Genomic DNA, 13,118 nt, shown 5'->3' with positions numbered 1-13,118 from the left:
ACTCACCTAATGGTGGACTAAGAAAATCTTAATTCAAAGAGGCGTTAAACAAGGGTGTGTTTTAGCTCCCCTACTTTTTAATATTTTTCTTTCTGATCTAGTGCAGTCATTGGGTTCAGTTAATGGTCATCCACCTAAATTAGGGTCCCAGTCTTTATCTCTACTTCTTTATGCGGACGACACCGTCATTCTTTCTTTCACTAAAGTAGGCCTCCAACGATATCTAGATGCTTTTAATAATTATTGCCATTTTAATTTACTTTCTATTAACTCCTCCAAATCAAAAGTAGTGGTATTTTCCAAAAAATGGTCCTCATACAAATGGCACATTGGGAAGAATTCAATTGAACAAGTTAAAAGCTATAAATATTTGGGAATTACTTATAACTATAATCTCAGTTGGTCTATACATCGACAAAATACTATTAAAGCCACCAGGATTTCCTTAAATCAACTCAAGCAGTTTTTCTACGTGAAGGGGAATCAGTGTGTTCCTGCAGTGATCAAAATCCTGAATTTGAAAATATTCCCCCAACTTCTGTTTGGAGTTCCCTTATGGCTTGGAACTCTTAATCAAGAAGTGGAGAACATCCAAGCCATATTTCTTAGACAAATATTGGGGATACCTAAATGTGTCTCATATTTCACAATTTGTCATGAAACTGGGCAAAACTTGATTGCCACCAAAGCCTGGATTCAAACAATAAGATATTGGCTCAAATTATATTTTCAAACTGAGCCAGGTTCCCTTTTATATTTCTTGAAAAGTGAACTTCATTATTTCTCATGGGACATATTGATTAGATCTAGACTCTGCCAAACTGGAATTGATTTAGATAATCTTGCTCTGGCCAATGAATCTTACATCTTTAAAAGAATCAAGCAACGTCTCCTTGATGTGGAATTGCAGAATTTTAACCCAGCTCTTCCCCCCATCTGCTCTCCGGCGGCCCTAGGCCTTAATAATGGATCGGGTAAAATGGCTAGGTATCTAGATAACCTAGAGATACCTTCTCAACGCCGCGCTTTTCTATTAGCTAGGGTTAATGCATTCCCATCTAGGATGCTCTTAGGCCGATACCTCCAGATCCCTAGACATGAACGCCTATGCACATGCGGTTTAAACTTGTTAGATACAATTGACCACATCCTTTTAGATTGCCCCTTCTATGTGACTCTGCGGGATAAACTGCTATCTACTTTGCTCCAGTACAAGTCATACAGGAGTAATGAAGTGAAATGCAAATTTCTTTTGAGTGACCATGATCCTAAAATTACGGCTACCGTGGCTGAATTTCTTACAGGAGTTCTTAAAGAACAAGAAAAGTTTTATTAACCTGACTTGTAACTTATATGTATTGCCCTTTGGAGGTATATTGTTGTTGTTTTTTCTATTTCTGTATTTTGGTATGCCAATAAAGGTTAATGAAATGAAATGAAATGAAATGGAATAAAACCCACTGGGGTTAACTGCCGTGGACTTTCCCCTTCATCCCCATGCAGAGCAAAATGATGAGGGATGAAGTCAACAGGAACAACTCCCTGCCCTCCTCTAAGTGGCCCAGGGGTGTCGAACTCAACTGTTACCAGGGCCAGATATGACATTAATCTCCTCTGGTTGGGCCAAGCTATGCATCGCCAGCCCAGATTCAGAGTGGGGTGGTGGTGGCTGCCTCGGCTGGCTCGCAGGCTGGATAAGAGCTCTCAAGGGGCCAGATTTGGCCCACGTGCCTTATGTTTGTCACCCGTCTTAGTGTGACACTGTTCAAAGCCGAATTGGCTGTATGAGCAGTACCATTAAAGTAAGTTGACAATCAGGCCTGAGATACCGCTGCTGGTGCAAACCACTGCTTGCGACCCGCTCCGAGCCCTGGCATACCAGCCGACCACACTCCATGGGCTCCTTTCGAGACACCACTCTGCTTAGAACTTTATTACTGTCCACACCCAGCACTCTATCATTCTTTTAGAGTTTTACTCTATCATTCTTTATGTTAAAAGGCCCTCTTTACTTTTTCTAAAATTGCAAACTTGGGTACAAAATAGAGCAACCAGCCGTATCGTTCAATGATTCTTGTCTGAGAGAAGACATTCAAGTTTAATTTTATTAGATCTCCCAGGGAAGCTTCCCAGCAACGGCCCAATAGTTTCACTACGGATGCTATAATATAGAGCACATGCTCTGCCAGATCGTTTCCTTAGCCGCGGGCTGGCGGGATCACCTGACCCGAGCCGGCCAGCCACCCAGATACGAAAAGTAGCCTAGGCCCGGCCATGCCGTCCCCGCCCCACTCCCTGGGTTTCCGGGCCTTAACCTGCAGGGGGAGGGTGACAACTCGCCTCATCTCCAGGTGCCAGCGCTGCTCCTCCTCCCGGCGCCGCTTCACCAGGGCCCTCAGCTGCTGCTTCTTCAGCAGCTTCTCCTCGTGCAGCTTCCGCAGACGGTTGCTGGGCTTGATCTCTACGGGGAGGTCGGGGTTGACCTTCTTCTGCAAGGCAGTTACCAAGGAACAAGGCTTGAAGAAAGGGCTCCCCTGCAGAGCGGTCGTTGCTAAGGAACACCTGGGAAAGGGCGCTGCATGGGGGGGAGTGTCTGTGTGTGTGTGGGGGGGGGAGTGTCTGTGTGTGTGTGTGTGGGGGAATTGTAAGGGTTCGAGCACACCGGTGGATCGCCTGACATCCCCAACGGCAACTATGGTCATGCGGTGCAGTGTAGCCTAAATAAACATCAGGCAAAGGCCCATGTTGGTGAATTGGTTTTTAAGGTTAGATGGCTTAGCCCTATTCCTCCACACCCACCCACCCCCGGGGTCACCGGATTTGTAAGCACTTGTTCAAAACAATGCTTTTTATAAAATGCTACTCAATTAAGAGGGGGGAGTGAGAATTAGAACAATGCAGTCATGAACACAACACATGAAGCTGCCTTATTCTAAATATGGCCCATCAAAGTCAAAATTGTCTACTCAGACCGGCAGCAGCTCTCCAGGGTCTCTGGCAGGGGTCTTTCACATCACCTACTTGCCTAGCCCCTTTAACTGGAGATGCCGGGGATTGAACCTGGGACCTTCTGCATACCAGGCAAATGCTCTACCACTGAGCCTTATACTGAATCAGACCCTTGGTCCATCAAAGTCAGTATCGTCTACTCAGACCGGCAGCGGCTCTCCAGGGTCTCTGGCAGGGGTCTTTCACATCACCTACTTGCCTAGCCCCTTTAACTGGAGATGCAGGGGATTGAACCGGGGACCTTCTGCATGCCAAGCAGATGCTCTACCACTGAGCCACAGCCCCTCCCTGCTGAACTCAAAAGGCCTCATAGCCACGACGGAGGTCACTGTCACAGAGGAGGAAACGGAGGAAGATGCTGCCAGTGCACTTCCACTTAGGCTGACCTCCCCACAACCCAGCCCCTTCTCTTTCTTTTAAGCTCTTGGGGCCTGATCGAAAGGGTCCTTCTCTGTTAGCCTGGGACCTGCAGCCTGGGACCCGTGAAAATAAGCTTCCCAGACTAGGCCAGACTTGTGGCGAGGGGGTTCTTTGTAATTTGGAGCCTTTTTGTAAGCTGTTTTGGCTCCCTCTGGGGGGGGGGAACCCCAACCAAATAAATAATTTACACCTAAATAAAAATGAAATAAATTAGGCTCGGGGTGGGGGGGGCACACTACAGCCCAGAGGCCGAGCCCCTTCCTTGCATGCAGAAAGGTCTCTAGTACAATCTCTTGGGTGCAAGGGAAAATTCTCCTCTGCCTAAGGCCTGCTGCAGTCAGAGGAGACAATGCTAAGCTTGGCGGGATTCTGAACAGCTCAATGTTAAAGCACCATGTACCGACATGGCTCAAAGTAGGATAGTGGCAGGGTACCTGCTTTGCACACAGAAGGTTCCCAGGCCCAAAGCCCAACAGCAGGGCCCCCCAACGTGGTACCTGTGGGTGCCACGGCACCCGCTAACACCTTTTCTGGAGATTTGCTTGGTTGTGCAGATTTTTTTAAAATGTTGTCTTGGCAGCAACTGCCGCCACAGCACAAGGAACTACACTGTATTACTGAAGTTAAGCTGTGGCAACCATTTTGTGGCAGGCTCTGCCTCCTGGGGCAGCCATATTGTGGCAGCCATTTTGTTGCTGCGCCCACCAAGCTGTATCAGAATTCCAAATGTGCCCGCAGGTTGGGGGACCCCTTCCCAAAAGCATCTCAAGGCGACATGGTCTACCAAGCACTGGGAAACCTTCTCACCTGCCTGACGTATAGTTAAATTATGGAACTCCCTGCCCCAGGATATGGTGATGGCTGCCAACTTGGAAGGCTTTAAAAGGGGAGTGGACATGTTCATGGAGGAGAGGGCTATTCATGGCTACTAGTAAAAATGGATACTAGTCATGATGCATACCTATTCTCTCCAGTACCAGAGAAGCATGCCTATTATATTTGGTGCTGTGGAACACAGGCAGGACAATGCTGCTGCATTCGTCTTGTTTGTGGGCTTCCTTGAGGCACCTGGTTGGCCACTGTGTGAACAGACTGCTGGAATTGATGGGCCCTGGTCTAATCCAGCATGGCCTTTCTTATGTTCTTATGCCTATTATATTAGGTGCTGTAAAACACAAGCAGGACAATGCTGCTGCAGTTGTCTTGTTTGTGGGCTTCCTGGAGGCACCTGGTTGGCCACCGTGTGAACAGACTGCTGGGCTTGATGGGCCTTGGTCTGATCCAGCAGGGCCTTTCTTATGAGATTCTGCCAGAGGACACAAATACTGGACTAGACGGACCGACTGGCCTGACTCTGTGTAAGGCAGCCTTACACTTCCGTAAGGCCCAAGGCCACACGCTGGGACCGCAGGCCAGGGTTTCCTCCATGCCTTTTAAGAGGTGGCCTGCATCATTAACTGCGTACAGCTTGGCCAGTGGGGACGCGGCCGCTGGGCAGGTACCTTGTACTGAATCCTGTGCCGCCGCCCCTTCAGGTGCATGTCCTTGGCGTTGGGGTCGTTGAAGCTGCACTCGCACAGCTTGCAGTGGAAACGGATCATCTTCCCTTCTTCGTTGTGCACCTGGGAGGTGGAAGAAGTGTCTCAGCAAGAGGCAGTCTAAGAGAGGCAGGAAAGCCCTGCTCTAATGAGCTACAGAGTTTATTTGGGGAATTTTACCCCGCCTCTCCAGAATCCTGCTCGAGTCGGCTCAGAAGTAAAAAATAAATAAAACCATATCTTCATAAATTATCAACATAAAAAAGCCAAATGAGCCATTAAAAACAAGAGACGGCATAAGGATAACTATAAAACAGAACTCAGACCAGAAGTGGACCAGAAGATATTTTTTTAAAAATATTTTACTTCATTTATGCCACCACCTTTCTCCCCAAAGGGACCAGAAGCAGCTTACATTTTTCCCCCTCTCCTCCTCCGTTGTATTCTCACAACAACCCTGCGAGGTAGGTTAGGCTGACAATGTGTGACTGGCCCAAGGTTACCCTGCCAGATTCTATAGCAGAGTGGGCATTTGAAGCTGGGTCTCGTAGATCCTAGTCCGAAACCCTAACCCAAGGGTGTCGGACCCAATTGTTACAAGGGCCGGCTATGACATAAATGTCACTTGTCTCAAAAGTAAGCCTGTGCTGTAATACGAAATCATCCAAGTAGCAAATACAGCACGCTGGCTATGTAACAAAAATTAATCGTTTGCACAAAATGTATTCAATAACACCAAGTAAATAACAAGAATACAGCTGATCTATAGTACACAAATTGTACAATTAACGAGACAAAAACTAAGTACAGGAAACCAGGTCTTTCATAACATACAATTTTCTTCTTGAACAGTCCAATTCAATTGCAGGTCAGAGTTCCAATAGCAGGGATATTGCAGGTAACAGTCAAAATTGGATCACCAATAAGAATCAAGACCAATCCCCAACGGTTGTCCAATTTCCTTATTAGTAAAGCTTTAAAGTATCACCAAAGGTGTGAATGCTCACAGCTGAGTAAAATAATATATGTTTTATTTTGATATTGAGGCAGCAGGCCTCTGGAAAAATTAGTAGGCCTTTTTGGAAAATCACTGGACTCCAAAGGAGGGGGCCAAAAAGATATATTTAGTTCAGAGATAGACAGAAGAGAATAATAAACAGAAGAAGACAGACATCAATAAAGGTAAAGAAAGTTGTTATTCAGCACTCCAAGGTGAAACTGCAGGGGAAAAGTTACTAAAACTAAAACAGGCGCTGGGAAATAGGAGTATAATTATGATAAGAACAGCAGGTGCAGAACAATGGGCCTTAGACAAAGATGACTTGACCAATCATATGATGTCTGTTTTATGATTTACCAATCAAATGTCTATATGATTAAAACCAATTAGGATCAGTAATGCCTTATAATCCACCAATTAACTGTAAAAGATTTGCATGACCAATCAACAGTATAATGTATGTGTGATGTATTTTTGAATGTACAATGAACCTATAAAACTCTTTGCACGCTTGTAATAAGTGCTCAGCTGTTCTGGATGATTTTAAACCCAAGCTGAGACAGCAGCTGCTTTCAGTAAAAGCTGATTCAACAGAAATCTGGTTTGGGTCTTCTTTATTCTAATCCTTGACCCATAATTCTGCCATAACAATATGTATATATGATACTGATTTATTGCTGGAGACTGAAGAAGCTTGCCGCGTAAGCAGATGAAATTACATCCGGAATCTCTTGTCTGACTGGTGATTGATCTTGATTCTTATCTTCCTCTTTTTAAGTTCAGCCACTCTAGTGACCGCGGGAAGACCAAGGACAGGAGAAGCCTCGGCTGAGTTAATCGCAGAACTTTCCGTTGTTAACTCATGTCTTACGGGCAGATCCCGGTTTCTGAAGGTCGTGGACATCAAGGACCGGATTAGACCTGGTCCGGCTCTAACGGGGCGAGACCGGCACAGCCTTACCTCTTCCACATAATCGTAACCTACGGGATGCACATCAAGCAGTTCTCCTGGACCGTCCCCATCTAGTGGCAGCTGCTCCACCGGAAGCCCCACTTTGGGAGGTACTCCTTTCGCCGCCTCATCTGGTTTCGCGCTGGTCCCCTGCAGCTTGCTGCCTCCTAAATCGGAAAGAGGCGCAGCCGTTGGGGGGGGAGGGATCAGGAAGGAGCTGTCCTTCCCTGACAGCCAAGCGGAGATCACCCGCTCATGTCCAGTCTGAAACCAAGCCCCTCTCTCTCTTCGGCAGAAAGAGAAGGCAGAAGAGACCGTTCCGTTTCAGGCCAATTTCCCCACGGGGAGATTTTTTAAAGTGACCCTCCCCATGTCCTAAGCAAAGGGGAAAACCTACTTCCTTCATCCTATCGCTCGTGCACATTAGGTCACTCAAGAGCCTGCCAAAGCCAAATGAGAAGTCTGGCCCAGATGTTCCAAGCAGGTTGGCATGCTCAGAGTGGTTCAGACTCCACACTTTGGCTGGCCAACCCAAGCGGCCCCAGGAAAAAAAAACAGCGGGCTGGCAATTTCAGTGGGTCTGTTTGCACAGTGATGCTCAAAGCACTCATCAGCTGCTCTCGAGAGGGGGGACAGCTTAATCAGTGAATGAACGGAGGGGGTCTCAGCAAGTAGAGTAGATGCTCTGCACACAGGATGTCCCCAGTTCACATGAACACATGAAGCTGCCTTATTATACTGAATCAGACCCTTGGGTCCATCAAAGTCAGTATTATCTACTCAGACCAGCAGCAGCTCTCCAGGGTCTCAGGTAGGGGTCTTTCACATCACCTACTTGCCTAGTCCCTTTAACTGGGGATGCCAGGGATTGTACCTGGGACCTTCTGAATGCCAAGCAGATGCTCTACCACTGAGCCACGGCCCCTCCCCAAAATGTCACATAATCACATGAAGCTGCCTTATACAATCAAAACCTTGGCCCATCAAAGTCAGCATTGTCTACTCAGACTGGCAGCGGCTCTCCAGGGTCTCAGGTAGAGATATTTCACATCACCTACTTGTCTAGTCCCTTTAACTGGAGATGCAGGAGATTGAACCTGGGACTTTCTGCATGCCAAGCAGATGCTCTACCACTGAGCCACAGCCCCTCCTTGTTTTACACCTATGTCTCTCAGACACTGTGGATGAGAGAAAGTCATCAGCACTCTAAAGCCAAAAAAATATTATTTCTGTGAAAACATACGGACAGGTTCGAATTCCTGGAAGCTTCAGTTTGCGTTTGAAAAATAGGTATGAAGCTGCCTGATAAGAGAGTTCTGGGCCAGTGGTGCGACTTGCTATCTGGAAGAACTTCTTCAGGGCCTCGGGCAGTGAGCAGCCTCTGGTCGATGCTGGGCAGTCAACAGGGTATATCCTGTGCATGCAAAAGCATGCGCTCTCCCACTGAGCTGAATCCAACTGCAGGCTCTCCTTTCAAGTAGGAGTATAATTCGCCAATATAGGTTCCCCCCAACAGCTGATGTTATTTTAGAAATAAAAAAGAGAAGCAATAGACCTTATTGCAGCGTCTTGGAAACCTGATGCTGCCTTGTCATGACCAGACCATGGGTCCATCTATCTCCACTCTGCCAACTTTGACCAGCAGTGGCTCTCCAGGATCTCAGGCACAGAAAGGATTTTTCTAATACCTACAACCTGAGACCTGGATGTCCCAGGCTAGCCTGATCTCATCAGATCTCAGGAGCTAAGCAGGGTCGGTCCCGGCTACTACTTGGACAGGGAGACCCCCGAGGAATACCAAGGTCTCTATGCAGAGGCAGGCAATGGCAAATCACCTCTGTAAGTCTCTTGCCCTGAAAACCCTACAGAGTTGCCGTAGGTTGGCTGCGACTCGACGGAACACACGCGCACCTCCCAAGATCCTTTTGGTCGGAGAAGCGAGGATTTTCTGTCACTGTTTCAGGGTCTCCCACGATGTGGTTTCACCACGCGTCCTCCCACGAAACTAGTGAGCTCCCCCTCACTGGCATTCTTCAAGCAGCGGCTGGACAAGCACTTGTCAGGGATACTCTAGGCCCATGTTGGCGAACCTGTGGCACGCTGAGCCCTTTCTATGGGCACGTGTGGAGCCGCCGGCCCCGCCCCGCCCGTCCCCCGCCCCCTCCTCGCGGCCTCGACGCCATCTGCCTCCCGCCGCCCCGCTCCGCCTTAGCAGCAGCGCCGCCGCCCCACCCAGGCGCCACTCCAGACCCACCGCCGCCCGCTCCTGCTTGGCCCCGAGGGCTGCCCTGCCGGCCGCACCGCTACGCCCGCCGAGTCGCCCCCGCCCCCTCCTCCGCCCCCTTGGCTGCCCGTCCCCCTCCTCCGCCCCTCCTCGCGGCCTCGGCGCACGTTTCCGCCACGCCGCAGCGACTCGGTGGGCGTAGCGGTGCGCCCGGCAGGGCAGCCCTCGGGGCCGAGCATGAGCGGGCGGTGGCGGCGGCGGGTCCAGAGCGGCGCCTGGGTGGGGCGGCGGCGCTGCTGCTGAGGCGGAACGGGCCGGCGGGAGGCTTGCGGGAGGCTGACGGTGGGCGGCTCTTTCGCTTGGACTTGCCACTGAGATGCACATTTCCCCCATCCAGATTCTCAAAACTGCATGGGGGGGGGGGTTTGTTGTCTATTTGTGAATGGGAGGTTTAGCCTTGGACTTGCCACTGAGATGCACATTTCCCCCATCCAGATTCTCAAAACTGCATGGGGGGTTGTTGTCTATTTGTGAATGGAAGGTTTAGCCTTGGACTTGCCGCTGAGATGCACATTTCCCCCATCCAGATTCTCAAAACTGCATGGGGGGGGGGTTATTGTCTATTTGTGAATGGGAGGTTTTGCCTTGGACTTGCCACTCAGATGCACAACTCAACAATAAGCCCCCCTGCAGAGTTTTGAGAATGCAGATGGGGAAAACGGTATTTGTCAGTCATTGCCATGATTTAATTTTATGGATGACAAAGGATAGCACAGTTAGTTCTGAAAATGAAATCCTTAATGTGTGGAATTCTCTGCCAAATAATTTTAAGTCAATGAAAGCACTTGGGATTGCTTTCCTTACTTTGTTTGGATCATCTTATGCTTGTGAGCATAAGATGTTAACGTATGAGTTGTTTTTTCTAAACTAAAACCTCAGTATTCAGGTTACATTGCCGTGTTGGCACTTTACGATGAATAAGTGGGTTTTGGGTTGCAGTTTGGGCACTCGGTCTCTAAAAGGTTCGCCATCACTGCTCTAGGCTGATCCTGCATTGAGCAGGGGGTTGGACTAGACAACCTGTACGGCCCCTTCCAACTCTTTGATTCTATATGTCCTTCTGAAGTCAGGGCAAGGCCTCTTTCTCTCAACAAGGGGCTGCTGACGTAACTACGATGAATCGCTGTTGAGCCTTTCAAATGACATCCAGTGGCTGCTGGGTTTAACTTGGACTGAGTCTTGATGTGGATGGCTTACATGTGGGTTTTTTTTCTTTTCATTTTCAAAGAAATCTTAAGTTTCCTTTTAGAATTAAGAACATAAGAAAAGCCCTGCTGGATCAGGCCAGTGGTCTACCTGGCCCAGCAACCCCGTTTCAAACAGTGGCCAAACCGGTTGCCCTGGAGGGCCGAGCAAAGAGGGCATAAAGGCCAAGGCCTTCCCCCTGATGCCACCTCTTAACACTGCCACTCAGAGTTTTGCTGCCTCTGTATACTATTTGTTTTTTAATTAATTTTTTTGTTTTATGCCCCGCCCTCACTCCCCAGCCAAAGGCCAGGCTCAAGACAGGCTTACAACGAACAATCAGTACAAAATACAATACACTAAAATCAATATAAAATCATAAAATACGAATACAAAATCAGTAAAATACACAGCCAAAATAAAATATAACAATAAATAGCAAGTGGCGCCCCTTACAATATAAGGCCAGAGCCCCCAAAGTATCAGTTTATAATCAGACTATGGTAAGAATGGGGGAGGGGCAGCATAGAAGATAACTTGTAGCTGTCCTCAACCATAGGTCTGGTGGAATAACTCCATTTTGCAGGCCCTGCGGAAAGCTTTAATATCCTGCAGGGCCCTGGTCTCATTAAAAAGGGAATTCCACCAGGCCAGGAGCAGGGTAGGAAAAGCCCAAGCCCTGGTCAAGGACAGCCTCATGCTCTTTGGGCTGGGAACCACCAGAAGGTTGTTATTTGAAGATCGCAATGCTCTCTGGGGGGTGTACCAGGAGAGGTGGTCCCGCAGATATTAACAAACCCCTCCAAGTTAAACCAGCTTCCCTCTGGAGTTCGTACCTGTAAAAGTCAACTTGGTTGCAGCTGCGGGCTTCTTTGCTGGCGTTGCCTTGCTCGAGCCAAGCGTGCTGTTCGTGATCCCTGGGGCTTGCTTGGACGGTGCGGTGGCGTGGAGGGTTTGCTTGCTGGCTGAGCCGTTGGCAGGACCCGATGAGGAGTTGACCACCACAGGCTCGATGGAAGGGATGGGCTTCCCCAGCTTCGTGTGCAGCTTGACGACCTAGGACACACCGGCGGAGTCACCTCAGAGAAAAGACGCAGGTGCGGAACAGACCCTTGGGCTTAATTTTAAAAGCGATGCTGACTGAGGTGAGAGAAGGCGCCCGTGGTACTTTGTACTCACAGCATCTTCGCTGAAGCGGTCTGCTCTTCGTTCAAAGACGTTTTGTGCAAGTAGCAGGGCAGGTAAAGAGCCAGCATTGGGTAGTGGTTAGAACAGGGGTGTCAAACATAAGGCCCGTGGGCCGGATCCAGCCCCCTGGGAGCTCTTATCTGGTCCGCGAGCCAGCGTCTTCTACCCCACGGACGTAGGAGACTTGCTGTGTTTGTTTTGAGAATTGGGTGTCGGGAGGTCAGGCACGGCCAATCGGGGCTCAGTCTGAGAGTCAGCTGCGCTCCCGCTGCTGCTGCACCCCCCACCTCCACCCCTGTTCCAGGCAGCAGGCTTTTCCAAGAGCAAACTCACCTTCCGCCACCTTCTAGTGAAACCCCTCTATCAGACGTTTGGCTCTAGATTTGCTTGCCTGCCGCCTTCACCCGACAACCCTTACCTTCTGGTGCTTGGCCCCTCGGATGTGGGCCGCGTAAGCATCCGCTCCGGTGCAGGACACATCGCAGAGCTCGCAATAGAGTTGGGTCTGAACCCCGCGAGGGCCACCGCCAGCCTGGTTCCCGGTCTTCAGCGCCACCTCCTTCTTTTTGTGCTTCTGTCCTTCTAAATGCTCCCGGTAAGTCTGCCAGAAAGAAAAGCGACGGCCGGTGAGGGGGAGATCATGCTTTGAACGCTCCTCTTTGTTCGGAGCTCCCTGCGCCCAAGGGGAAAGGGGCCGGCAGAGAGCCGTATTCCTTCCAGACGTGGGACAATCATTGTCAGCCAGTATGCTGCAATGGTTGGAGCAGGGGTGTCAAACATACGGCCCGTGGGCCAGATCCAGCCCCCGAGAGCTCTTATCCGGCCGTGAGCCAGCCAACCTCTCAGTCCTGACCTGGGCCGCCGAGCCCACTACAGCCACCACCCCCACTCTCGATCTGGGCCGGGGAGCCTTGTCGTGGGCTCACCAGTCAAGGCAGCCACCCTCCACCCCAAGGCTGGAGAGGCATGGCCGGCCCGACCTAGTGACATGAGAAGGGATATGATAACCATCTTCAGTATTTGAAGGGCTGTCATATAGAGGAGGGTGCCAAGTTGTTTTCTGTTGCTCCAAAAGGTCAGACCAGAACCAACGGGTTAAAATTAAATCAAAAGAGTTTCCGTCTAGACATTAGGAAGAATTTTCTAACAGTTAGAGCAGTTCCTCAGTGGAACAGGCTTCCTCGGGAGGTGGTAAGCTCTCCTTCCCTGGAGGTTTTGAAGCAGAGGCTAGATGGCCTTCTGTCAGCAATGCTGATTCTATGACCTTAGGCAGATGAGGGAGGGCATCTTGGCCATCTTCTGGGCATGAAGTAGGGGTCACTGGGGGTGTGGGGGGAGGTAGTTGTGAATTTCCTGCATTGTGCAGGGGGTTGGACTAGATGACCCTGGTGGTCCCTTCCAACTCTATGATTCTATGTCATATCCGTCCCTCGTAACAAATGCGTTAGACGCCCCTGGGTTAGAGGGTCAAGACCATGACTGGGCAGACTCACGTTTGTTTGTTTGTTTATTGTAACCGGGTGTAATGATTCAGGGGGCACC

At 49.5% G+C, this 13,118-nt stretch overlaps 1 protein-coding gene across 1 annotated transcript in view; it reads right to left on the bottom strand.

Moving 5' to 3' along the window:
- Positions 1-13,118, bottom strand: part of LOC130473871 (zinc finger RNA-binding protein-like) — a 43,810-nt gene that overhangs the window by 15,537 nt on the left and 15,155 nt on the right. Inside the window, exons 6-10 of the mRNA XM_056845493.1 lie at positions 11,995-12,177; positions 11,225-11,444; positions 6,929-7,086; positions 4,932-5,051; positions 2,341-2,489 (exon numbers count right to left, since the gene is read on the bottom strand). Coding sequence (XP_056701471.1) covers positions 2,341-2,489; positions 4,932-5,051; positions 6,929-7,086; positions 11,225-11,444; positions 11,995-12,177 — 830 coding nt within the window. The remainder of the gene's footprint in view (positions 1-2,340; positions 2,490-4,931; positions 5,052-6,928; positions 7,087-11,224; positions 11,445-11,994; positions 12,178-13,118) is intronic.

The sequence above is a fragment of the Euleptes europaea genome, chromosome 2, assembly GCF_029931775.1.
Source record: "Euleptes europaea isolate rEulEur1 chromosome 2, rEulEur1.hap1, whole genome shotgun sequence".
In the NCBI taxonomy this organism is placed as follows: domain Eukaryota; kingdom Metazoa; phylum Chordata; class Lepidosauria; order Squamata; family Sphaerodactylidae; genus Euleptes; species Euleptes europaea.
Note: the sequence above shows the minus strand (reverse complement) of the source record. Positions and strands in the feature narration are given on the sequence as shown.